The 27641-nt window shown below is 45.3% G+C and overlaps 1 protein-coding gene across 5 annotated transcripts in view; it reads left to right on the top strand.

Annotated features, from left to right (window-relative positions):
- LOC119953138 (ena/VASP-like protein) overlaps nucleotides 1-27641 on the top strand; it is a 339662-nt gene that overhangs the window by 298431 nt on the left and 13590 nt on the right. For 4 of the 5 annotated variants that reach the window (XM_038777050.1, XM_038777035.1, XM_038777041.1 and 1 more), the window contains 5 exons: nucleotides 6687-7571; nucleotides 8414-8652; nucleotides 16670-16806; nucleotides 22024-22084; nucleotides 22367-22427. In XM_038777050.1, coding sequence (XP_038632978.1) covers nucleotides 6687-7571; nucleotides 8414-8652; nucleotides 16670-16806; nucleotides 22024-22084; nucleotides 22367-22427 — 1383 coding nt within the window. The remainder of the gene's footprint in view (nucleotides 1-6686; nucleotides 7572-8413; nucleotides 8653-16669; nucleotides 16807-22023; nucleotides 22085-22366; nucleotides 22428-27641) is intronic. The other variant, XM_038777070.1, reaches the window with a different exon arrangement.

Here is a 27641-nt window from a genome sequence, read left to right as displayed (position 1 = left end):
GTTCCTGAACCAGCCTAAATGGTAGCCCTCTCAGTCTGTTCTTCTGGCCCCTTGCCTGCACCACAAACATCTCACTCTTGGCCATATTTAATTTGTACCCTGAGAACTGGCCAAACTTCCTCAGTGTTTCCAGTATACTTTCCATCCTGGCCAATGGGTCCGACATGTACAGGAGCAGGTCGTCCGCATAGAGAGAGACCCTATGTTCCACCCCGCCCTTAACCATCCCCTTCCATCCCTTTGCGGCTCTCAGCACAATTGCCAGCGGCTCTATGACCAGCGCAAACAGCAGTGGGGAGAGTGGGCAGCCCTGTCTGGTCCCGCGGTATAGTCTAAAATACTCGGACACTTCTCTCTTTGTCCTGATGCTGGCCTTTGGGACCTGATATAATAGTCTGATCCAATTCACCAGACCCTCCCCGAACCCAAACTGTCCGAGCACCTCCCATAGATAGTCCCACTCAACCCGGTCAAAGGCCTTCTCGGCGTCCATCGCCACCACTACCTCCACCTCCTTGTCCGTCGGGGGCATCATGATCACATTGAGTAATCTTCTCAAGTTGGCCGACAACTACCTGCCTTTCACGAACCCAGTTTGGTCCTCCCCAATCACCTCCGGTACGCAGTCCTCAATTCTAATCGGCAGCACCTTTGCCAGGAGCTTGGCATCTACATTGATCATGGAGATTGGCCTGTAGGAACCGCACGCTTCCGGGTCCTTAGCCCGCTTCAATATCAGTGATATGGTGGCTTGCGACATCGGCGGCGGCAGGGTCCCTCTGTCCCTTGCCTCATTAAACACCCTCGCCAAGACCGGTCCCACTAACTCAGAGAACTTTGTGTAAAACTCTACTGGGTATCCATCCGGAATGTTAACCCGTCCAGAAACCTTTTCATCTCCTCTGGCTCTTCCGGGGGCTCCGAAGTGTACAGCTTGCTATAGAAGTCCCGGAATACCTTATTCAAACCTGCCGGGTCCTCCACTCTGCGCCCCTCCCTATCCATCACTCTACCTATTTCCCTGGCCGCCTCCCTCCTGAGTTGCTGCGCTAACAGTCTGCTAGCCTTTTCCCCATGCTCGTACACCACACCCTCGCCTTCCTAAGCTGTTCCATGGCCCTACTCGTGGATAGCGCCCCCAGTTCCGCCTGTAGTCTCTGCCTGTCCCTGAGTAGGTCCTCCCCCGGGGACTCCGCGTGTTCCTCATCTATCCGACCCTTTTTCCTAGCCAATCTGTCCATATCTGCCCTGTTCACCTTGGCCCTGTGGGCCCCAATTGAGATCAACTCTCCCCGCACTACTGCCTTCAGCGCCTCCCACAGGGTCGCCGCTGAGACCTCCCCCGTATCGTTCACCTGCAAGTAGTTTTGCGTACACCTCCGAAGCCTCTCGCAGATCCCCTCCTCCGACAACAGCCCCACGCCTAGCCTCCATTGTGGGCGTTGGTGATTCGCCCCTCTGACCTGCAGCTCTACCCAGTGCGGGGCATGGTCCGAGATAGTGATTGCCGAATATTCCGTGTTCTTTACCTCCCCTATACAGTTCCTGCTTAGGACAAAGACGTCTATCCTAGAATATACTTTATGGACGTGCGAGTAAAACGAGTAGCCCCTTCCCGTCGGCTGTCTGGCTCTCCAGTAGTCCACTGCCCCCATTTGCTCCATAAACCCTTTCAGCTCCCTTGCCATTGCTGGGAGTCTACCCGTTCTGGGACACGACCGATCCAGCCCCGGGTCAAGGACCATATTAAAGTCTCGCCCCCCCCCCCCCCCCCCCCCCCCCCCCCCCCCCCCCCGCCCCCCCCCCCCCCCCCGGCCATTATTAGCCTACGAGAGTCCAGGTCTGGGATCTTCCGCAGCACTCTTTTAATAAAGTCCACGTCGTCCCAGTTCGGGGCATATATTCACCAACACCACTCTTCTACTACAAGGGGCTGTTTAGCACAGGGCTAAATCGCTGGCTTTGAAAGCAGGCCAGCAGCACGGTTCGATTCCCGTAACAGCCTCCCCGAACAGGCGCCGGAATGTGGCGACTGGGGGCTTTTCACAGTAACTTCATTTGAAGCCTACTCGTGACAATAAGCGATTTTCATTTCATTTCATTTCTCCCCTCCAGTCTGCCCCTTACTATCAGGTATCTGCCCCCCCTGTCTGCGGCTATGCCCTCCGCCTCAAATTGCACCCGCTTGCTGATCATGATTTCCACCCCCCTGGACTTCGAGTCCAAGTCCGAGTGGAAGACCTGGCTAATCCAGCCCTTCCTTAGCCTAGTCTGGTGAGACACTTTCAGATGTGCCTCCTGCAACATAATTACGTCTTTCTCGGGCCGGCCCGTGCGTCGCGCCATTCTTGACCCGCTTCTTGGCTGCCTCCACCCTCGACCTCCTTTCCACTGCCTACTTCAGATACCTCCCACGTCATCAGAACAACCCCCCCACCCCCCCCCCCCCCCCCCCCGCCTCCCGCCTCCCCTCCCTAGCAACATCCCCAGGTAACCCCACCTCTGCCATCCACTGGCGGTATTCTCCCCCCCCCACCTGACTCCCTTGACTAGCCAATCTGCTAGCCCAGTGACTCATCACTCCGGCGCTCCCCTATCTCATTCCCATTGTTTCCCCGTCCTCATCCCCACTCCCCGGCGCCCCATCCCCCTCTCCAACCCGCTGGAGCAACCTCACTGGCACAGGAAGGCATGAACACCAGTAAAACAAAAACCCCCAACCCACGTCATTAACCCCCCTCGCTGACCGGCCCCCCTTAGTTACAATACCGGCTCCAGTGCACTCAGCGAGCCTCACAAAAAATACCCAACATAACCAACAGACCCAGAAACGAAAAATCCACACGAAGAGGAAAAAAGAAAAAAAAAACAGTAACCAAAATCATAGGGCAGAGTCCCAAATGTCCCACTTGGCACCTTTAACACAGCAAACCGTTAAACAGCAGTCCAGGCACATTCGGCGTCCCTTTAAACAATAGTTCTCGGGTTCTAATCCACGCCCGTGGGACCTCTTTTCGGGACCAGCCCCTGATCCCTCGCAAAGTCCATCTCTTCTTCAGGCTCGGAGAAGTAGTGGTGTTGACCCTGATGCGTGACCCAAAGATGGGCCGGGAACAGCAGACCAAACTTCACATGCTTCTTGAACAGCACCTCCTTGAATTGTTTAAAGGCTGCTCGCCGCCGAGCCACCTCCTGGCTAAGGCCTGGTATATGCGAAGAACACTGTTGTTCCACGTGCTGCTCCTGGCACTCTTCGCCCACCGCAGCACCCGCTCCTTGTCCACGAACCTGCGGAACCTGATCACCAGCGGACGGGGGGGTCCCCCTGGCCGCCCCTACCTCGCCTGCACTCTGTATACCCCCTCCAGCTCCAGCGGCCGCGGAAAGGCTTCAGCCCCCATCAGCTGCATCAACAGGTCTGCCACAAACGCTGCGGCATCAGCTCCGTCAGCCCCCTCCGGGCCGATGATCCTCAGATTATTCCTGCGAGCTCTATTTTCCAACTCCTCCACTCTGTCCAGCAGTCTTCTTTGCCTCTCCTTCAGCCCGTCGACTTCTAACGCCGCACTCGTCTGCGCATCCGCCTGCTCCTCCACCGCCTCTCCCAGCTCCTTAACTTTTACATCTTGAGCATCCAGCCTCTGATTCAGCTGATCCACTGCCTTCTGAAGTGGGTCCAAGTTGTCCCGCTTCAGCGACTCAAAGCTGCTTTTCATCACCTGTAGCATGTTTTCCAGCGCCTGCTGGATTGCTGAGTCCGAGGTCCGTGTGTCCGCCATCTTGGGTTTCAGGTCAGCTTCCCCTGCTCCTTGCCTCTGTCCCTTTCTCTCCCTCTTCCTTTGTCTCCTGGTCTCCCGCAGTTCCATGCACTGCAGCCCACTCCTCCGCACTTCCGTGGCCGCCTTTTCGCCGCTCCGCAGTCCCGCTATCGCGGGGAATCAGTCCCTAAAGCCCCGCCGAGTGAGAGCCCGCCAAATGTGCGGCTCACCCGATCATTGCCGCCACCGGAAGTCAGTAGTGTCAATGTTAATACACAACAGAAGACTTAGCATTACTGCATGACAGCAGGGAGGGCCACTAATTTTGTTGTTAGAATAATTGCATTGGGAGGTAGGTATGCCAGTGTCAGAAAGCACAAAAAACAGAATAACATCATCAGTGTTTGTATCCACCACTAATTTCTGCTGCCACTGCTAGTACCTTATAACAGCCCAGTCAACACTTTCAGAAGCGATGGATTTTTATTTTATTTTACAGGTTACATTTGTTGATGCAAACATTGTACAAACTGCTGCTATATTCTGCAACCTCATCACTGAAAATTATGGCAATTTGATAATGAAGAGGCAGCTTAAGAGGCTATTTCATGACATCCTCTATATTATTAAAATTGCCTTGTGAATGTTTTTTTACAACTCTTCAAATCCAACAAAAGCACAGCTGTTTTGCAAATATTTAGTGCCTAACCTATAAAGGAAAAGCCTTGGGCAAAGGTAATAATTGTCAATCTAAACCAAGTGAAAATGTAAGGATATCATGTTTTTGCACTCATTCCACCCAAAAGAAACATGCAAATAATTTTTGAATAATTTAGTGAGGTAGAAAGAGAAATTAATTAATGAAGGATTACAGGAAGTCACCCCAACATATCACAAGATCCTGAGAATGTTTCAATAAAACCAAAGATGGTGCATAGCCACCACATGACTGGAAGTTACAATAAAATGCATTAAGGTGCGATGTTTAGATTATCATGTTCAAGCTAGGAAAACGTAAAATGATCAATACTTCAACCTTTATCTAAACATGTCTTTATTAATCCATTGCTTTACCAGGCAAAATCGTCATGCAATTATCAAGCTTCAACTTGTACTGCATGAATGTTTCCATACATACGTAGAACCGTAGAAATGTGGAGCCATTCAATCAAACATGCTTGTGCTGACCTTTTTCTATAGCGTTCCTAAACTAATCTCACCCCTCTGCTCTTTACCTGTAGCCCTTCATTATCCTCTGATTTAAATGTTTATGCAAACTTCCCTTAAAGGACACAATAGGGCGTGCAATCGTATGCAAAAGCTACCGGCGTGAATGCTTGCTCTGGAATGAAACATAATTATGTTATCTGTCCGTGTATTCTTGATTAAATCAGAAAACCAGTCCAGAGACCCTTTCCTAAGAAGTGCAACTTTTGGATCTATGTTCTGTTTTGTCATTTTTTCGAACATTAATTTTTTTTTTAAACATACGGTCAATTAACTTATTTAAACCTAAACAAAAGTATTAAAAGTCTTATCACCTGTATTGCTCATGGTGAATTTTACCAGGTATAATTCCAGCCACTTTAGAGGATTGTCATCTGCAGCATTCAAAGCCTGTGGGCTATCAGATAGTTTAATTATTTGACATGATTCAGTGGCATTGAACATGCTTTGATTTGTCTTCAAGGGCATTTGTCATCATCACAAAGGTTGGTCCAGTTTAAAAGTGGTTGATATGTGCTCAATTACTGTGTGGCCGGTTGAATCCCAGCTGACAGACTGTACAGTGGAAATTATGTGGTCCACTCCTGCCAAGGAAGAAAAAGTAAAAATAATCAATAACGGCCGACTATATTGGGTGTTGCTAGTGGTGTTTAGAGCAAATTTGTGTGAAATAGCAACATGATTTGATCACAAAATTAATTCATCAATTTTGCTATTGAAGCTGAATGATGAAGATGTGAGCCAGGAACTATGTTGCAGAAGATTGGTAACTGTGGGAGGGAAGTAAGGTGCAATGTAAAATATTAAACATTTGGGAACTTTTAAAACTGCATCAGTATGAATGCACCTGCTCCCATCCCATTAAAGCCATTAGCAAAGACATGTGCCGTGGCAAATGGATTTGTGGGAGGCAAAAAGATTTTCGTGGAATTGTATCATGTCAAAATATGTTTGCATCATATTAGTCTGGAGAACACAGGCAATATATCCATGCTTCTGGCTGTCCTTATGACATATGATGCAGTGTGGCTCGTACAGTCCTCAGTGAGAGCCAAGATTAGGATTTCCAATGCCTTTTCCCTCACTCAATTCTATTTCATTCCATCTCAGCCTTTTCCCTGTCACTTTTAGCAGCCATTCACATCCAGGCCATCTTCTTCTCACCGGGGAACATTTCTGTCAAAATTTCTAAAGTCAGCATTTACCATTAAAAAATAATGGCAACAGTGCACCACATGGGTCAGATGAATGTATAGCCACCCTAAAAACAGCAGATGGAATTTTTCTTATTATGCTTCAGATAATTTTAAGGATCCTCCTCTATCAGAGCCCAAGTTTGCAGTTCCCATTTTTGTGTGAAAAGTACATCGTCACGACTATACATCAGGCCGTGAATGGAATATACTTTGCATTGAATATCTGTGTTTTTTTTCATTCTCCCTTCACTATCCCTGAACACCTTTTCGACAACATTTTTCCTTTGATCGCCTAATTTCTCTGAAAAATTAAATATTATGCAGCCATATCAGGGTGAAAATACTGTGGAAAAAGGATTGTTCCCATCTTGCTCTGCCAGCATGTTTTTTCAACTGCGTCTATAATTATGCTAGAAGTACTTTAAACTTGAGTTGATCTTTTCCTTTTCGATTTATAATATATTCCACTTACTGTTTCTTCTCTTCTTTTTTTTCTGTTGCTTAGTTTCTACCCTTCAGATCAAAGTTGTTCCCTCCCCTTGCCATAGTCAGTCTCCTCCACCTGAATACAGCAATTGCAGTGCGACTGTACCTGCTGGAACTGCCCCTCCTCCATCTTATGCCAGAGCCACATCTTTTGATTCTATAGCTTCTCCTCGAACAGTGTTTGCTGATGACCCCTGCCAGTTATCATCCAGCGATGCAGATACTGAATCTCCGCCTCTCCGATCCTCCGCGACGCAACTATCTGCTTCCCTAAGTTCTGCGTTTTCTCCTGTGCAACCAAACCGTGGGACCATGAGCCAGCATGTTAAGCTAAACCCACTATTCCCGCCTACGGCACCCTCCCACCCGCCACCGTTGCTTCCCAAACCTGTCTGTCATTCATCTGCTACATTTTCTCCTCTACCTCCATCTCCTCCTGTGATGATCGCCTCTCCTCCCCACAGGGCTGTTGGACCACAGCCCATAATTCCAGTTGCTCTTCCTGTTATCCAAGTGCGCGATGGCAAGATTAAAAGACCTATGGATTCGGTGGCCCAAGTAGCTCCATCTGATGAAAACCAGAATGGTCATGATGAAGATAATTTTCTAACAGCAACTCACCTGGCCTCCTCCAGATCTCCAGTAAAAAATACAGAGGGCTCGTTCACATTCTGTTTAGAATCTACCCCTGTATCTCAGGTGTCAGTCTTAAGTAGTCCTTCCAGTTCCCAAATCCATTCTCAGCTACCACCTTCATCTCCACTCCCTGCGCAGCAGCTTTACAAGACAACCTCACACTTCGTTACATCTCCTCCATTTTATGCTGCTTTCTCTGAGGCAGCAGTATCCAAGAAGACCCCATCTCCCATGACATCAGTTACTGCAACTGCCATTACCCAGTCGGGTAAGTGATGTCGTGCTGGAAGTCATGCAACCTATGTGTGTATTTTTGCTTATAGCATCTCTCGGTCTAATTTTTATTTTTTTTCTGCTTGCTTTGAACGTAGAAATAGTTCATTTTTACATGCTAGTTGATGTGTACACATTTTTAAAGGACGAGTTTAATGGAAGAAATGTATTGATATGTTAAAACCTTTATTTTGACAAGTCATTTCAGTTTTCGGGTGTCACTCAGTAAATATATTGCCTGCTTTCTTCCTGTTGTTTTCCTAATAAGACATCTGAAATCTGGATTCTAGCTACAGGTTATTAGAATGTCCAGTGCAAATGCAACCTAGCAGGATTGTTTAATAATGAAAAAAAATTGACAAGTTCTCCTGGTAGGGCTTCTTTGTACCCGAGGATGCCAGAGGAGGTAAAATGGTATCCAAGTCCTTTATGGTACAAACATAAAGCAAGCAAATTAGTTCTAAAAATCTATTATGCTTGTCCTTTAAAACAGCCTTTACGAGAGGGGATGGTACCTAAACTAATCCCCTTGGTCAATGGAAAATGGTCTCACCATTTTTTAAAATACTGGAATTAAACATTTCCATTTATTTTAACCAATGAAATGTAATTTGTGCTGAAAGACTAACCAGATAACATCAATAAATTTTAAATCGACCTTCTCTTAGATTTTAGATTGCAATGAAACATTAACATTTTTATGGATCGTTACCTAATTAAACATTGCAGTAACTTGTTTTAACAGCATATGATAACATTCTGACCTTGCCTTCTGATTGGTGACAGTCTGGAAGTAGACCAACACTGTACTTAAATTTATTTTTACTTCGATTTCAGTTCCCTCTGTTCCTCCTGGTGGACCCCCAACACAGCCTACATGTCCCCCGCCACCTCCTGCTGGTGGTCCCCCACCACCTCCACCGCCACCAGGGACTCCGCCAGCACCTGGAGGCGGACCACCTCCTCCTCCGCCGCTGCCAGCTTGTGGAAGTCCTGGAGCTAGAGGTGATGATGGACCTTCAGCTTCAGGCCTAGCAGCAGCTCTCGCCGGAGCCAAACTGAGGAAAACCAGCCGGGTAGGCACCACACTTTTCTTTTCAACACGTTTGGACATATTGTTATAAATGGGTGATACTGTCACATCGTGGTCTTTGAAAATGACTTTGTGATGCATTCGGTGTGACTTTGTAGTGCCAGGAAGCACACCCAAATCAACAATAATCACAATAACATCTGAGTGACCATTTTAATATTTGCATTGAATGTTGATGTTAAAGTCTTATTGAAGCGACATCTTGCACTCGGTACTGAGGTTTCAATGATGTATTACATAAAAGACATAGAGTTACTGGAGTGAGTGCTGAGACAGGGGACAGGCTTCTCCGTTGGCTGATACCGAAATCAGGAAACGTGATTGGACGAAAGAATAGATTCCGATGCCAAAATCGTGGCGGGCGGCGGTTTGACGCCAAATCGCAATTCTCCGGTGCCTCGACAGTGGCATCAATGTGGTCCGGAACGCACGTACAGTAAACACCGTTGGCATATCATTAGCGAGCCCGACCCGGTATTCTCCGGGGTCTGTGCGATTCTCCGCCTCCGGTGGGCTGAGTTCCCGATGGCGCGGTTCACTTGTGCTTTTAAAAATCATGAAACCGGCATCGTGGCTGCTGAGGAAGAGAGAGGGAGTACGGAAAGTGGCCAATATCGCCATCGTGTGCTCACAGTTGTGCCGCTGGCCGGGGTATCTTCCAGGGTTGGGGGGGCGGGGTAGCGGAGGTTGGCCAGGAGGTGGGCTGTGGGATCAGGGTGGACAGGCATAAAACACTATTGCCACAGATGGAAAGGCAGACATGCAGCTGTGCACGCCGCTGACAGCCCACTGTGCACTTAGGTCCATAGGCCGTATGGTGGCCCCCCGGGCCACCCCTTCTACTTCTATCTGTATCAGCTGTATGGGCACACTCCAGTGCAACCAGTGCCATCTCCTTGGCTGGGATGAGTGTATGTGGGGATTGTAATGTGTATATAGCTGCAGCTTGTCAGCCTCCTGAGTATCATTCACGGACCCGGTGTATCCCGCACCATTTCTCATTGGAGTCGGTCATGGCACCAGTGCTAGCCTCTCCACAGTGGATGAAGTCCACAAATCCCGCCTCAGCATCAACACTTAGTGTCAGGAAGGGAGAATCTCGCCAATGGTATCTGAACAGTGGTTTTCTGCTCAAAACATTACCATGGTATGATATTAATAAACATTTGATAATATTTATTATGTTTTTTTGTGACAAGTAGCCTTCTAATCTGTACTTGACTGACGGGTGCAAATGAAATGTTAATTACACACAGGCTGTTCCTGTTTGTTTAAAATTTCAGTTACTCGGTTTTCTTTTGTTAATGAATAATGAACTCTCTGGGCCAGATTGGTGCAGAGGTCCATCTCCTCCCACCCCCTCCCCCTTTTCCAATAGATTCATTTTTGTTGGTAGGGGAAAGGGATGGGGTGTTCACAATGGAGGGGAACCCCAACTCAGCAGGGTCATTTGCATTTGGTGGCTGAGTTCAAACAGGCGGAAACCCACGCAAACATGGGGAAAACATGCAAACGTCATACATTCAGCCAAAGCCAGAAATGAACCCGGATCCCTGGCGCTGTAAGACATCAGTGCTAACAACTGATCCACTGCACTGCCCTATGATGATATCACTCCGAATGCCTGCTGGAGTTTCAGGAGCTACAGTTGTCTCAGCACAGGATTTTAAGTTCACTTTTTGATTAAAAAGGCAATAACTGATTAAGCTGTCTTTGATAGGAGATCTGAATAGAAGTTTTTAAGAAATTAACCACAAAGAGATTTAAAAGCTTTGAATTGGTTTTGTAAGTCTGTTTTTTAATTATCGAGTATCTATGAGTAAGGGCTGTATGATAGTTAGAAGTTTATTTTTTTCATCTCTACATGGCTCCTAAGGTCTTCCAATGGTGGATTCTGGGTGAATGGTTATGGAGGTGTCATAAGGGCAATGAGAATGATGGGTGAAGGCATGAGTTGGCATTGAGGTAGTATGAGACCAATGGGTGGGGGAGGGGGGGATGAGAGGGTTTGAGGGGTGAATTCTTGAGGGACGAGCAGCTCCTAAAACAACTTGGGCAAAGTTTTGCAAAACCGAGGCAAGTCTTCTAACCAGCCTGTCACACAGTCTCCTGTCTCCATGGCTGCCTGCAATCTACTTCTGGCTTTTTCCTGCCCCTGCCTTCGCGGAACAAAGGTTGGGTCCAATGGGGCCCTTTAAACCAAAGTTGGTTCGCCGAGTTAAGAAATTTTGAAATAGCAAAAGCCTGACCCTTTGATTTCCAAATTGATTGCAATGCCATTGAGTCTCTGAGAAAGGGAATCTGTTAATATATTTCAATCAGTTCAAAATGACTGTGCAGGTTTGTATCTAAAAGTTTGTAGTTACATAGTTATGAATGCTTTACAAGACTGCTATGTTTTAAAATGTTCCCTTTAAGATGTGTTTTGGCAGGGATGGTGTTGTTGACGGTGATTTCCAGACAAACAACTCCACTCCGAGATGGGGGGGGTGTTCAGGGTTCAGTGCCCGCAGGGTGTGGGGGGGGGGGGGGGGGGGGGGGGGGAGCTCTATGTTGATGTTGGGTGGGGGGGGTTCCATTTTGGGACAGAGTTGCGTGGAAGGGGGGTTTTATGAGTCACGGAGACTCCACACTAAGTTGTATTAAAGTAATGTTTACAAGGCTATAATACACAGCTCCCGGTAGATCCCAACTGGATCATAACAGTCATGCCGGACTGGCCGACCCTATACTCAGTATGGATATGGTTTACCCCACCCCCTGAATGAGGAGACTCATAATCCGCGAGGGATACGGGAAAGACTATCACCCCCATCCCGTAGGTCCCATGCAGTGGGTTGTGACAGGGTTTTGTTTTAATCTTTTTTTATTCCAGGCACCCTTTAAAATGGCATTCTGATCTTTTGAAAACCCAAGTTGCTGCTAGGGTGGGCTCAATCAGAGCCCGCCACACATGCATGGCATCCTGAGACCTACCCTTTAGCTTCTTCTTGCTTAAAGTGGTTAAACATACAGCGGAGGAATCCATCCTTGGGGCCGGTAGCTCCCACCTCCTTTCTCCCTCCCACTTCGCCACCCTGCAGAAAAATGAGAAAATTCCACCCTAAGGCAAAGCTGCATTAGGTTTGATTATAGCTGACTGACCTGAGGCAACATGCTTTCTTTTTTATAATTTCATACTAATTCTGATACATTATTATGGGACTGTAATCTTTTTCTTCAAGATTGCTGCCTTATTCAGTGGACGTTTAAAAAAATTATTTCACTGGATGTGGATGTCGCCAGCTAGGCCATCATTTATTGCCCATCGCTAATTGCCTCAATAAGGTGGCGATGAGCCGCCTTCTTGAACCTCTGCTGTCTATCTGATGTAGACACACCCACAGTGCTATTGGGGAGGGCGTTCCAGGATTTTGACCCAGCGACAGTGAATGAATGGTGATATATTTCCAAGGCAGGATGGTGTGTGGCTTGGAGGGGAACTTGCAGGTGGTGGTGTTCCCATGCATCTGCTGCCCTTGTCCTTCTAGGTGGGGGAGGTCACGTGTTTGGAAGGTGCTGGCTAAGGAACCTTGGTGAGTTCCTGCAATGCAACTTGTAGATTATATAAACTGTTGACACTGCGTTGGTGGTGGAGGGAATGGATGTTAGAGGTGGGGGATATGGTGCCATTCAAGCGGGCTGCTTTGTCCTGGATGTTTTCAAGCTTCTTGAATGTTGTTGGAGCTGCACTCATCCAGGCAAGGGGACAGTATTCCATCACACTCATGACTTGTGCCTTGTATGTGGTGGACAGGCTTTGTGGAGTCTGGAGATGTATTACTCTGTACAGAATTCCCAGCCTCTTTCCTGTTCATGTAGCCATGGTATTTAATGGCTAGCCCAGTTCAGTTTCTGGTCAATGGTAAACCCCTCCCCCAGGATGTCGATGGTGGAGGAATCAGTGATGGTGATGTCATAGACTGTCAAAAGGAAATGGTTGGAGATGGCCTTTGCCTAGCATTTTGTGTGACACAAATGTTAACTTGCTAAAGCTCTCAGCATCACATTGTATTACTGTAGGAATGGGTAAAAGTTAGAATTACAACGTCATTGTGAAGTATTAGCCAAACAATTTGACGATCCAGCAGCCGTTTTTCAGCTGCTCTACACCCTCTTAAGCCATCAGATTCTAATGTGTTCTTGATGCACAATCAATGGACACGAAACGTAAATAAAGTCCGAACGATAGGCTTTAATACACAAGAAGTGGACCCGACAGCATACGTACAGAAGAATGGCAGACTGCCGGGGAACACGGGTTCTTATACCCTGCCTCGTAGGCGGAGCTACCTACCTCTCAGCCAATCGGCTGAGAGGCACATGACATACCTGGGCCAATGGGCAGCGAGTCCTCTGCACCAATGGCAGCTCACACTCCCAGGTACCGTAATACCCCTAGTCATACTACCACAGTTCTCAAACCCAAGAGCATTGCAAGCTCTGAAGTGCACCATCCACAATATTGGTGTGGGAAAAAAAAATCTCATCGAGACTTCCATGCCTAAACTGCCACTAGTTCCTTTGCTTTGTCAAATAAGGAGCCTAACGCCTTTTTGTAGTTATTTTGTTGGGGTTAATCCCAAGCAGTTTTGTAATGCAGGATTCTGTGCTCTATGGGTTTTTCCCAGGGCTGCACACTGAGATAACCATCAACTCAGTGAAAGATCTTCTCTAGTCTGCCTGAAACCTGCTTGTCTTCCAGTGCAAAAGCGGTCCAGGGCCGAATATTGCAGACTGAAACATTCGGAGGTCCAGGTCTACATGCAGAGTGATGTACTAAAGACTCAATGGAGAATGGCCACTGCCTAAGGCTCTCCCACCAAGGCAGTGAGGGTACCAAAGGACTGGAAACTATGTAACCCCCACCCCACCCGCTGTGCGTTTAACATTGGCTGAATATTGTAAATATAACCTGTCATTGTAAAGTGAGTTAATAGTGAGGCACCACCAAGTGCCACATAGTCTATTGATGGAAACCAATCTGTTTTGCATTTAATGTAATGTTAACTTTGAAGTTTATGCACTGTACCTTAACATTAAATGACATAGGGCAGTACGGTGGCGCAGTGGGAAGCACTGCTGCCTCACGGCGCACGGGTCCCAGGTTCGATCCCGGTTCTGGGTCACTGTCCATGTGGAGTTTACACATTCTCTCTGTGTCTGCGTGGGCTTCACCCCCACAACTCAAAGATGTGCAGGATAGGTGGATTGGCCACGCTAAATTGCCTCTTAATTGGGAAATAAAATGGGTATTCTAAATTTATAATAAAAAACATTAAATTATATGAATAAAGTATATTTTTTGGAGAAAAGCGCAACCAATAACCTAAAATCCCTTCCCCGAGTCAGCATTCTACCCTCCCAATTCACTGCCTCCATCAACGCCCCCTCCCCAGCCCACAACCTCTGCCAGGCCAAGATGGCAGATTTCCTTCGCTGAAGGACATTGTTACGATTCCCATAGGTACTCGTAAACCCATATACCAAACTACTGAACTAAAATTTTTAAAAAATTACTGAACAAGATTTCACTTTTTGTGATGTTTACTTTTACATGAATCAGAATCAACATGTAAATTAACAGACAAGCTTCTGTGCTTAGATTGGCTTTTTGGTTGGCATGGACCAGTTTGGCCGAAGGACCTGTCTCTGTGCCATAGATTCTATGATTCTATGGTATTGGACTCAAAAAGGTGAATTTCACTTTAAATAGTTGATGCACCTCACAAAATTAGAAGTATTTGCACAAATGCAGCACCATGTCCAATCTGCCATTCTTTCCAAATGGACCTCTGGAATGTGGGATCATGTCATTTCCTACGCGATGGATTTGGGCCTTGAGTCGTCTGCAATAGCAACTCCACTCTATCACTGGAGATGCTGCCAAATTCAACACTCCTGTAGAACCTCCTCAGGTAGATTCATGACAGTCTTGATGGTACAGATACGCCAGAATCTCCCATATGTGATTCCTTTCATAAACCCAGTCAGGCAGTCTAGCTGGCTTTGGGAAACCTGAAGCAGTAGCTGTAGAATTGTCCATTCACAATCACTGGTCTTAACCTATCTTCTGCTTCCCATCCTTTTTAATTGTATTGCACGTATAACCCCTTGTAAATGTGCTTTCTCTGTTCTCTCCCCCGCTATAGAACTGAACCACATGGCCTCCGTAGTTTACATTCCTTCCTGTAAATACTGCTTCCCAGAGTTTCCAAGTCACCTGGACCAGTGTTTCTTATGATCCAAAAATTACGATTGAGCCCTTTACAAATGATACAAACTCTTAAACATCCTTTTAAAACATTTTTATAAACAAGCGGGCAGCATGGTAGCACAAGTGGCTAGCACTGTGACTTCACAGCGCCAGGGTCCCAGGTTCCATTCCCCACTGGGCCACTGTCTGTGCGGAGTCTGCACGTTCTCCCCATGTCTGCGTGGGTTTCCTCCTTGTGCTCCGGTTTCCCCCACAGTCCAAAGACGTGCAGGTTAGGTGGAATCGCATGATAAATTGCCCATAGTGACCAAAAAGGTTTGGAGCGGTTATTGGGTTATGGGAATAGGTTGGAACTGAGGGCTTAAGTGGGTCAGTGCAGACTCGATGGGTTGAATGGTCTCCTCCTGCACTGTATGTTCTATGTTCTAAGTACCAATTCCCCAAATATTCTAAGGTAAATTAATATTTTCCTCACTATTACTGCTTCCGAGTCAAAGGCTGTCAAAATAGGGGCTGGTTTAGCTCACTCAGCTAAAACGCTGGCTTTTAAAGCAGACCAAGCAGGCCAGCAGCACGGTTCGATTCCCGTACCAGCCTCCCCGGACAGGTGCCGGAATGTGGCGACTAGGGGCTTTTCACAGTAACTTCATTGAAGCCTACTCGTGACAATAAGCGATTTTCATTTCATTTCATTTCATATTAGTGAATCAGATGGGTTTTTATGATAATCTGGTAGTTTCATGATGATAATTACTGAGACTAGCTTTTTAATCCAGATTTATTAATTAATTGAATTTAAATTCTAACAGTACGCTCCCATCAATGTTGATAAATCCTTTTGTTTTCCTGTTCAGTTCAATACTCAATCTGTCATCCTTCTACCAATTTCACCGTCCTCTAATTTTACCAGGTTTGATATCATCTAGGTGAGAAATGAATCAAAAACAGATCTTTCAGGAAGACCACTGCAAACCACCTCCTAGACAGCCGAACACCCATGCACCATCACCCTTTTATTCCTGCCATTGAGGCAATTTTGTATCCACACCACCATTTTCCCCTTAATTTCATGGGCGTCCATCATCTCAATAAGCTTCTTATGTGACGTTTTGTTGCCTTCCGGATGTCCTGTGTATATCATTTACTGGTCTAGCTTGATCAGCCTTCTCTGCTACCTTATCCAAGAATTTATTCAAGTTAATCAGACACAATTTGCTTTTAACATATCCATGTCAAAGCCTCTTATTAACTCATGTCTTGCCAAATGAAAATGATGATGGTTCCCAATAACTTCGATAGGACTGACTGCCCTGTAGTTTCCCAGTTTATTCCTCTCCTCTTTATTGAATAGTCGTACATAACATTAGCAACCCTGCAGTCCTTTTGTAGCTGGATCTTATGATGAAAGTAGCTGTGCAATTAAAAGATTGATTTATTTTTGGTAAACTCTCTGTCCTTATCCACTGAAAAATATTGTCGATGTTGGAATTGTAACACGTTGGGTACCAGACAGAGTTTACACTTGCAACTCTGTAAAAATGATTTCTAGCTCTTGTCAGCTAAAAGAAAGGTAACAAATTTATGTTAACGTGATAACTATTAAAAGTAAAATCTTAGCTTTATTAATTTGTATCTTGAGAGAATAAGATTTTCAAAATTGAACAGTTCATATTAAAAATGTACAGTAAATGCAGATTGTCCCAAAATCTCAATCATTGATCTTTATTTCTAAACTTCTCTGCAGCCTGAAGAAGGTTCAGGAAGTTCAAGTCCTGGGGGAGGGTCAAAGGGTGAGGTCAACCGAAACAGCTGTGGGGCAGCAGCAAGTGGAGGAGGAGGAGGAGGACTGATGGATGAAATGAATAAACTGCTAGCAAAACGGTATGTGCTAATCTGATGATGGTATGTCCTAAATGTGTGATGAACTAGACAATTAAGAATTTACAGATATTGCAGTAATATATCATATGGTCCATCATGTTACGATAGGGGATCCTGCGGAATTAATTGGTTTGAAAAATGTCGGCCAGTGTTGGGTTACATTTAAACACAGGGTGCATAAGATACAGGTAAAATGCAACATGACTGGGAGTGCATGAAACACTGAATTTCCAAAGATAAATAGAAAGATTAAATTAAAATTGATTTTAAACAAACCATGCCTGAGATTTTCAAGTTCCAAAGTCTTTTGGACGTTTAGCTGCCTCTCCGAATTTTCCATCCCGCCCACGACAGGTCCTGGAAAATCCCAGCCTATGAGAAATATAAAAAGCAAAGAAATATAGCAAAAAGAGAGATTAGGATAGCTGAGAAGGAGTATGAAATGAGGCTGACAATATAGCAAAAAGAGAGATCAGGATAGCTGAGATGGGGTATGAAATGAGGCTGACATTATAGCAAAAAGAGAGATCAGGATAGCTGAGATGGGGTATGAAATGAGGCTGACAATATAGCAAAAAGAGAGATCAGGATAGCTGAGATGGGGTATGAAATGAGGCTGACAATATAGCAAAAAAAGAGATCAGGATAGCTGAGATGGGTATGAAATGAGGCTGACAATATAGCAAAAAGAGAGATCAGGATAGCTGAGATGGGGTATGAAATGAGGCTGACAATATAGCAAAAAGAGAGATCAGGATAGCTGAGATGGGTATGAAATGAGGCTGACAATATAGCAAAAAGAGAGATCAGGATAGCTGAGATGGGGTATGAAATGAGGCTGACAATATAGCAAAAAGAGAGATCAGGATAGCTGAGATGGGTATGAAATGAGGCTGACAATATAGCAAAAAGAGAGATCAGGATAGCTGAGATGGGGTATGAAATGAGGCTGACAATATAGCAAAAAGAAAGATCAGGATAGCTGAGATGGGGTATGAAATGAGGCTGACACGTAACGTGAAGAACTTAATGAGAGTGTTTACACATGAAAGCAAAGAGGCCAAAGAAGAGTAGGACCATTTAAAGATGGAGAGAGGCTAACTTGTGAGACTAACAGGATAAGACCATAAGACATATGAGTAAAAGTGGGCCATTCGGCCCATCGGGTCTGCTCCGCCATTCTATGAGATCATCACTGATCTGATGTGATACTCCTCAACTCCACTTTCCTACCTTAACCCCTTAAACCTTGATTCTTTAAGTGATTAAAAAACTGCCCATCTCAGCCTTGAACATATCTAATGATCCAGCCACCACAGCTTTCTACAATAAAGAATTCCACAGATTCAGTACCCTCTCAGAGAAGAAATTCCTCCTCATTTCTGTCTTAAATGGGAAATCCCTTACTTTGAGATTATGCCCTCTGGTCCTAGACTCTCCCACAAAGGGGAAACCACCACTCAGCATCTACCCTGTCAATCTCCCTGAGAATCCTATACGTCTCAATAAGGTCACCTCTCATTCTTCTAAACTTCAACACAATGACAGGCCCAACCTACTCAACCTCTCCATTGAGACTGAACCAATACATGAAAAACACCCGGCCTGTCTACCTAATCCCATTTTCCAGCACTGGGCCCATAGCCTTGGATGTTATGAAATGCCAAGTACTCATCCAGGTACTTTTTAAAAGAAGTGAGGCAACCTGCCTCTACCACCCACCCAGGCGGTGCATTCCAGACTGTCACCGCTCTCTGGGTAAAAACATTTTTCCTCAAATCCCCCTTAAACCTCCTGCCCCCACCTTGAACTTGTGTCCCCTTATAACTGACCCATCAACTAAGGAGAACAGCTGTTCTCTATCCACCCTGTCCATGCCCCTCATAATCTTGTGCACCTCAATCAGGTCGCCCCTCAGTCTTCTCTGCTCCAGCAGAAACAACCCAAGCCTATCTAACCTCTTTTCATAACTTAAACATTCCATCCCAGGCCACATCCTGACGAATTGCCTCCGCACCCCCTCCAATGCAATCATATCCTTTCTATAACGTGGCGACCAGAATTGCACACAGAACTCCAGCTATGGCCTTACCAAAGTTCTAATCATCTCCAGCATCACCTCCAGCTTTTTTAATCAATGCCACGATTAGTAAAGGCAAGTATCCCATATGCCTTTTTCACCACCCTGCCCATCTGCCTTCAGAGACCTATGGGCAAACACTCCAAGGTATATCACCTCACACGTTTCAGGGTTAAATTCCGTCTGCCACTTTTCTGCCCATTTGACCACCTGTCTATATCTTCCCGTAACCCAAGACAATCGACCTCACTGTTAACCACCCGGCCAGTCTTTGTGTCACGGGCGAATAAGAAAAAAGTAGCATGGATTTATAAATTGCAGTCAAGCTTCACTAATGTAATTATTTTGTGGAATTGAAAGAGTGTACACATAGAGGGAATGCAGTGGATGTTGTATACATGTACATTCAGGATATTGGGCCACATAAGGTAGCCACATGGAAAGCGGGATGGCTAGTTGGCAGAAAGCAATGAGCTCAGGTCATTTTCAGTTTCTCAGGATGTGAGCAGCAGATTGTCCAAGAGATCTGCGCTGGGCCATAAAAATGAGTTGAACACAAGCACAGGAAGAACAAGATAGAAGCTGCCAATGATGCAGGACAAAGTGGACATATAAATACAGCTCAGGATATAGAAATGTGAAACTGTACATTTACATTTGAAGGAATTATTCCTTAACGAACTGGAGCAAGGTACAATGATCTTTAGGGAATACAGGAGAGGCAGTGGCGTACCGTGGTGGAAAACCATAAGGCAGTTGAGAAATTAATTTTCTGGGCTGATGTATTCCCAAATCAGAGGCTTGCCACAGGGTAAGCAACTGCTGGAGACTGATGTCTCTGATAATTTAACAGTTCTAGCCACTCCTCTGATAATGATGATGCCTCAACTGTGTCCCTGCCACTCCCGCTGCTTGCCCCTCACCAGAGTTCTCATTGGTGATAGGCTGCTGGCCATGCTTCATCTAACTCCTACCTCCAGAACTCACCCACCATCTCTAATTGGACAGCATTCCTGGAAGTGTCGTCTTAATTGAATGGCTTACACAATATCAAACCTGAGGTCCTTGCTGCAAATGGGTTTAGGACCCAAAAATGGTCCCGAAGCCTGGAAATTTTCAAAGTCGAGGATTCAACCTGTTATGTCGATAAAATATTCACCAATCCCTTCTCTGCATTTTAATGTAAAACATTTACTTTTCATATCAATGTAAACAAAAACTCAGTGCTCTTAATTCGACAAACAATTTCTTTGAAGTCCACTGACATAGCAAGGACCTTTTCTTCACTTGCTGTGAGGGTAAACCCATCAAACTGAAAGGAAGACAAACCAAGAGCATCATTGTATATGTGTTAATGTTTGTGTTTATAGTCTTTGATGCTCTCTTCCTACCCTTTTGAGGATTTTGCGTGTTTCCATCAACAATTGCAGATTCCAAGACTCTTCTTCACCCCACTCCCAACTCTCCAAAGCTCAAGAACACAAATAGAAATAGGAGCAGGGATAGACCATATGGCCCATCGAGCCTGCTCTGCCATTCAATACAAGCTTGGTTGATCTCAGGCTTCAAACGCACTTTACCGCCTGCTTCCCCTTCTTTCTTTAATTTCCTGAGAATCCAAATATCTGTCTACCTCAGCGTTAAATATATTCAATGATGACACTTTCACAACCCTTTGAGGTAAAGAATTTCAAAGATTCACAACCAATGATTGAAGCACGTTCTCCTCTTTGCAGTCCAAAATACTTATCCTGAGACTGTATTCCCATGTTTCAGATTCCCCGACCAGCGGAAACAATCCTATCAGGCCCTTTTAGAACCTCGTATACTTTGGTGAGATCTTCATCATTCTTCTAAATCCCAGGGAATATAGGCCCAATTTGCACTGCCTCTTATCATAGGATAACCCAGTGTATATCGTTCCTTAAGTAAGGAGACAAAGACCACACATAATATTCCAGATGTGGTCCCACCAAAGCCCTGTACAACAGTAGCAAGACTTCTTTATTCTTGTACTCTTGTATTCGTGTTAACTTCCTAGGTTCCTTGTACAAACACACCCAAGTCTCTCTGAAGCATTGTTGTTTCCTGGTTTGTTAAATGCATTTTGGCTAATTAATTCTACTCAGTTGGTGAGTAGTAACTAAGGCAAAAATAACATTTCTTAGAAATTTTATATTAACTTTGAGTTGAGAAACCGCAAAAAGCTGACAAATCAATCGAGCAAGTTCCAAGAATGAAATACTATGCAGAAGGAAGCCATTCGCCCATCGAGTCCGCACCAACCCTCTGAAAGAACACCCGACCTAGACCCCCGCCCAATCCCCATAACCCCACCTAACCTGCATATCTTTGGACACTAAGGGACAATTTAATTTTAGCATGGCCAATCCACCCAACCTGCATATCTTTGCACTGTGGGAGGAAAATGGAGCACCCGGAGGAAACCCACACAGACGCAGGGAGAATGTGCAAACTCCACACAGTCACCCAAGACCAGAATTCAACCTGGATCCCTGGCACTGTGAGGCAGCAGTGCTAACCACTGTACCTCGTCAGAAAGTGCTGAAAAAACTCAGCAGCCCTGGCAGCATCTGTAAAAAGAGAAACAGAGTTAATGTTTCAAGTCCAATATCATTCTTCTAACTGACGAAAAGGCACAGCGTAGTTAACAGAATATTCTAAATATTCAGCTCGGAATGGTAATGTTTCTTGCTCTACAGATGCGGCAGACCTGCTGGGATTTTCCCAGTGTTTTTTGTTGTTAGTTCAGATCTCCAGCATCCGCAGTATTTTTTGCTTTTATCTTAGATTTCAAGAGTGAACTGACTATCTCTATGGGGGACATGATTAAAGCAAGACTTAAAGAGAGAGGAGCAGTAGAACTGAAGCAGAAATATGCTGAATATTCTCACTTATGTCAAAAAACCACACCAGCCAACAGAGTTGGAATGGTCTCCAACATGTTGCCTTAAGTGGGTAGGGCTCTACCGGTTACAAACAGTGAGCAAAATTTCAGCTCACCAGCAATGTCACCTCTGAGTGGAAGAAAATCTCACGTAAATCATATTTCAATTGGACCAATCATTTTTATGACAACAGAAGACTAAAATGTGTTTTCTCTTCTCTTTTTTCAGGAGGAAAGCTGCCCAACAAACAGATAAAACAAGTGACAAAAAAGAGGAGGAAAGCCAGAATGTGTGTAATCAGCTTTTAGATTGATTGCATTCATAATCTTGCATTAGCTCCCAAGTCAGATTTGCTTAATTGTATTTGATGAACTAATGCTACAAATCAGCAGGCAATGCATTACTGACATGTTCTAGAAAGCAGTGTTGTATCTAACTGACAAACGGGCATGGAGTAGTTCATACAATACTCTGAATCAGCATTTGCACAAGTTAACAAGAGCAGTTAAACACTTTTTTTTACAAGAAAAGTACTAACGATTCGTATTATCGCTATTATTATTTTTACCAGGAGGAGGCAAACTCTTCACCTTCACCCAGTACACGAGGTCCTGGTCTGCAAAATTCAACAGGTGAAGCCCATAACCTATTCTTTATGGAATTATAAATGTGCAGATAATTTGAATGGCAGCATGTCACAGAAAGATTGTATATGGGCGGGATTCTCTGGTCTTGTCCCTGGTGGGATCCGTTGCGAGCGGGAACAGAAACTTTCCGGCCAATACTCCATTCACGGCACCAGACAATCCCAGCCATGGATGAGGACAGAAGATTTTGGCCATTGGTATATTTCACACAGACTTCAGTGACAAAATTCACTCGGCTTGCTGGAGGGCACGGGATCACAATTCGGACTTAACCTGAGCCTATTGCTTCCACTACAGTAAGCACACAAACATTGCATTGCCCACCTATCTAATGATCGCAGCATATAATCAGCACCAAGCATGCTATTGAGCAGCTATACACCTGAGTCGGGGCCGCAAAATCATGAGAGGCTAGCATGATTTCAAGCTTGCCTGGACCCCTTAAAGAGAAAGTATATTGTAAGTGTAGAGCAAGTGCTGAAAGCCATTCTTGAATGAAGATTGACTTGAGAAAGACACAAGAATGGTACGATATGGCAGAGCGCAGGCTCCAAGGTTCTCATGCAGAGTACTGGAAGCCTTGGTGCAGGAAGTGGACAGGGGGAGAGAGGTCTTGTACCCTCAGGGGGATTAGACAAGCAGCCCAAAGGCAGTGGAAGCAGGCTGCTGTCTCAGTCAATGCCTTCAGTCTAGTTCCAGGATCTGGATGCAGTGCGGCTAGAATTTCAACAGCCTTACACAAATGACCATGGTCAATGAATGCACCTTCAAATACCATATCCCACCAACTGCACCACTAGTCTAGGACATTGCTCAATGTACCACATCCCCATCATTAACCTCCAGCAATCTCTATCACAGTTCTAACCTCACATTCATAGCTTCACCTCATTCTCACGCACTTTGCACTGTTGCAAGACTCACACCCACACCTCGTAACATGCACATACTGCCAACTGGTTAACCATGACAGAAACATCATCTAAACACGTTACACCACACTCACTAACAAACTCCCTTCTGTCCTACAAGACAAGATGGTGCAGAGCAGGAAGTAGCAGCAGCTGGGCAGGAAAAAGGCACAGCTACAGATCCTTAAAATGATGGAGGAGTGGTAGTAATCATCGTTCAAGCAGCCGTGACAGAGGCTGTAGCCAGCAGCAGGGTAGAAAACATTGAAGATGACGGTATACTCATACCTAACCACCTTCTCATATCCCACTACCTCCTCAACTCACAATCTCTTCTGATATTCAAGCAGCAGATGGGTTGAACAAGTACCTCTTAGCATTCTTTCCTTGTCACAACAACCCATTGCTTTTGTCCTTTCTGATACCCACCTGGGCAAGAAATGATGAAAGAGCAGGAAAACAGTGATGAGGAAGTACCCTAACTCAATCTCGCACTCGCAGCACCACCTCAGGAATTGATACCATGTGTACTTTAGATGCTGTCTTCGAGGTAGGAACTGCACATGCTGAGACATCCAGCATTTGTGGCTGCAGCCAGGGCAGGGGGTGGTGTAGATGCCAGCTCACCAGAAGTTGGGGTTACACATTAATTCTACTCCAAAGAATTCAGATGAGGATATTGAAGGGGTGACATACACAAAATTATGAATTTGTACACAAATCATCAGCAGGCCTGTCAGGGGGAATGTAATGGAGCGTGAAGGAGCCGGACAATTGCACAGGGTTTGGAACCTGTCCTTTCCAGTATCTAAGTGGTGCCTAACTGCATGACCACCCTTGTGGATCCAACCGTGTTGCAGCATCTGCCGGTTGGTGTCTCAGCTTCCATTGCAGCTCTAACAGAAGCTACCCAACTTCTGTGTGCGGCAGCGAAAACCCAGAGTGAAGTCAAGCAAGCTGAGCATTCTTCCCTGAACACTCAGACTGCTTCCACCATGGCTGAAAGTTTGCAGCTTCTCACAGCAGTCCAGCATTATGTCCTCCAACAGATTATGAGTGACAATGGCTCCGTGGAGCATGAAACTGCTGCCATCTCTCAGGCCGACAGTAATTGTCCTCCCGCCGCTCCCACCCTTCCAGTACCAATGCAACTGCCTGACAAGCACCAATCCTGCCGGCCATGTCAAGGTGGTGCAGTCCAAAGCCAAGCCTTCCAGACCCAGAATCATTCAATGTCACCATTACAAAGCCATCTGCAGATTTCCCACTGAAAATCAGCCGTCTTCCACTCACCATGCTGCAAGTTCCTGGAGTAGCACTCCATAGGGGCATTAGGACAGACAACACCCACAAGACAGACATCAAGGGAATGTACAAAGGTGGTTGGTTGTCTTTTATACGGAATATTGATTGGTTTGATTGCAGTGGTTTTAAATGTTTGTTTTGTGATGCATTCAGCATTTAAAAATGGCAAATTGGGAATGTGTTCACTGATACTGCAGTCCGATGAACTGATGACGGACGGCCCAACTGAAAAGGAGTTGTGATGGTTGCCTCCTCCCCCCCCTTACTGCTCTTTCTCTTCCTCCAGCTTCTCCGCCTTATCAGGTACTCCCTGTGCATCTGGTGGCAAGGGCTGTGCTCTCAGGATGGCGAGGTCGTGCAGGATACAGCAGGCCATGTTGAAACCTGACACTCTATTGACGAGTACTGCAAGGCTCCCCCAGAGCTCTGCAGGCAAGGGAGGCATTGCTTAAAAAACATCCCAATGACCTACCCAGCAACATTGCATGTGGCAGCTTGGCTCCTGTTATATATCTGCCAGCCACTTGTGAGTGGGTTGGACACCAGAGTCATGGGCCAGGTGGTCAGTGGCTAGCTTTTGTCACTCTCTGGTGTGCTGACGATACAGTGGACTGTCGCAGAATGAAGGCATCATAACTGCTGCGGGGATAGAAGGCACTGATAAGTACGAGTATGGTCACACACCAGCTGGAGATTGAGCGCTTGGAACCCTTTGCAGTTGCAATACATCTGCAAATTTATATGCAACGCCTGAAAGGTGTAATGTGATGCATTCAGTAGCATCCTGCAGCATGGGGAAGCTGCAATCTTGGTGAAGCAATGTGCATGCTCCACCTGGAAAGAGAGAAATACAAATATATTACATAATTTACATAGAAAGCATCAGTACCCTGCTTTATGCAGCAGTGGACATCACACTGTGAGATGTTGGAGATGATGCCCTCCCCAGCCTGGAAGGGATTTGATGTGAAGAAGTTGAAGATCATGGTCACCATTCCAGACACTGACAATGCCGGCCTCACTTTCGGCTGCTGATATGCCTGCAACCGGTGGCAGATTTCTGCATGCATCTCCATAGTGAAACGGAGGCACCTCACACATTGTTCCTTGCTGCGATTGAGGTAGGAGATTTGTTCCCTGAGGGCCTGGGTGGATATGACCTTCTGCCAAAAGGCTTTTCCTCCCTCCTCCACTCATTTCACGCAGCTTGACATCCTCTGTCCATTCTTCCTTATCATGCTGAAGACCAAAGTGATAGAAACTACAGAAACCATGACTGGGCACAGGTGACATAAGGTGAATCTTTGAAGGGAGAACCAAGGCCTTCACCGCATACTACACCACTCCCTGTAGATTTCACCAACTTTATGTTATAGGACAAACTACCAAACACTTACAGAAACTCAGTAACAGTCAGCAAAAATCAGACAACTAATCTGAAAGTGGTTGATGATCCCTTCAAATATCACTGTGGGGATTCCTTCTGCTGTTGAATATCACTATGGGGATTCCTTCTGCATGTTCAGCTATGCGAGATTAAGAGAGGGTATTAGCTGGAGTGTTGAGGTTGAAAACCTGATCACTAAAGCCAAATCAGCGTTAAACACTGACTGGCATCACAATCTGCCGACTGCATACTTTAGGGTGCCTGCTCCCAGCATCCAGACTAACAACCTCACTAAAATGGCATCCGGAACGGTCAGCACCAGAAGTGTGAGCATGCAGCACGGATGCTATTTTGAATCCATAGCTCTGAAAATATTGGTGTGATCCAACTGAAATCTGTAGCCAGAGGGAGCAGAGGGGATGGGGCCTGGTAAAATCCAGCACAAAGCACTGCTCTTTTTGCAGGTAGGATATCACAAGTCTTTCTAAGAGCCCCATTCTTCCATGGTAACCTATCGATCTTGTAGATAATATTTACATCTCCCAATGAGATCTATAATCCTTTAAATGTGTTTCAGCTGGCATAGAATTGTTCAGCATCTGAGTTTAGTGGGGCTTTTAAATGTTTGCGGGGGCCCTTCACATATTTTAATCTTTTGCTTAACAGGACGTCTAATTAAACCCTCTTGTACTTGTCTTGAGCCTGCAAGAAAATTATTAAAAGGATATCTTAACATAATCAAGAGTTACTTGTATTCCCGTTGTTTTAACAAGATAAAAGTCCTCTCTGAGCTACAAAACTTGTATTTATGCCTTTCTCATCTGACCAATAATTAAACTTTTTGGAAGGAAAGTTAATAAGAAAGTTAACAATTAAATGTAGGAAATAATTGAACTGATAATATAATATAACATCAGGTCATGTGAAAGTATTGGTACAAATGTGGGCTCTCAGAATCTTATAATCCATGATCTGAGCTCAGTCATTAATCTAGTAATGTCTGTCTGCCATTGGGAGGGCAAGTTTTAGTAGTTAATCATGAAAGACCAAAGGAATAAAGCTCCCATTGATTCCAAGTGAGTAAAGGTGCCACTTAGTGCATTGCAATAAAAAGTTCAATTTGATTCCTCGCCTGTGCTGAGTGAGCTGATTTCAGCAATGGCAACAGTGAATTTCTCCTCAGTTTCCCAGCAATAGAGAAGAAAATAATTCCCAGGATTTCCCGCTGCTGACCATTGCTGGAGTTCGCACACACTTGGTCATCAGTGAGAATAGAATTGGTATTGTCTGCGATGCCATCTCCAGCCAATGAACCTTCCAACCTACTCCCTGCACAGACACATGAAATATTTTCACTTGAGCAACATCTCCTGCACTTTGTATTTTGGAACTATGCTCAATAAGAAGCAGGACCAAAATTAGGAAAAGGAAAAAAAAATGATGTGGAAAGAATTAAGTCATTCAAAGCCATAAAAAAATGTTGAATCTTTTGTTATTTAATGATGAAACAGCAGTGAATTAATTCGAGGAACCAATGCTAAAATTATACCTAACAGAAAATGCAGCTTGGCATATTTGCGCAGAGGACAATCAAGC

This window comes from Scyliorhinus canicula, chromosome 2 (assembly GCF_902713615.1).
Source record: "Scyliorhinus canicula chromosome 2, sScyCan1.1, whole genome shotgun sequence".
Lineage (NCBI taxonomy): Eukaryota > Metazoa > Chordata > Chondrichthyes > Carcharhiniformes > Scyliorhinidae > Scyliorhinus > Scyliorhinus canicula.
Note: the sequence above shows the minus strand (reverse complement) of the source record. Positions and strands in the feature narration are given on the sequence as shown.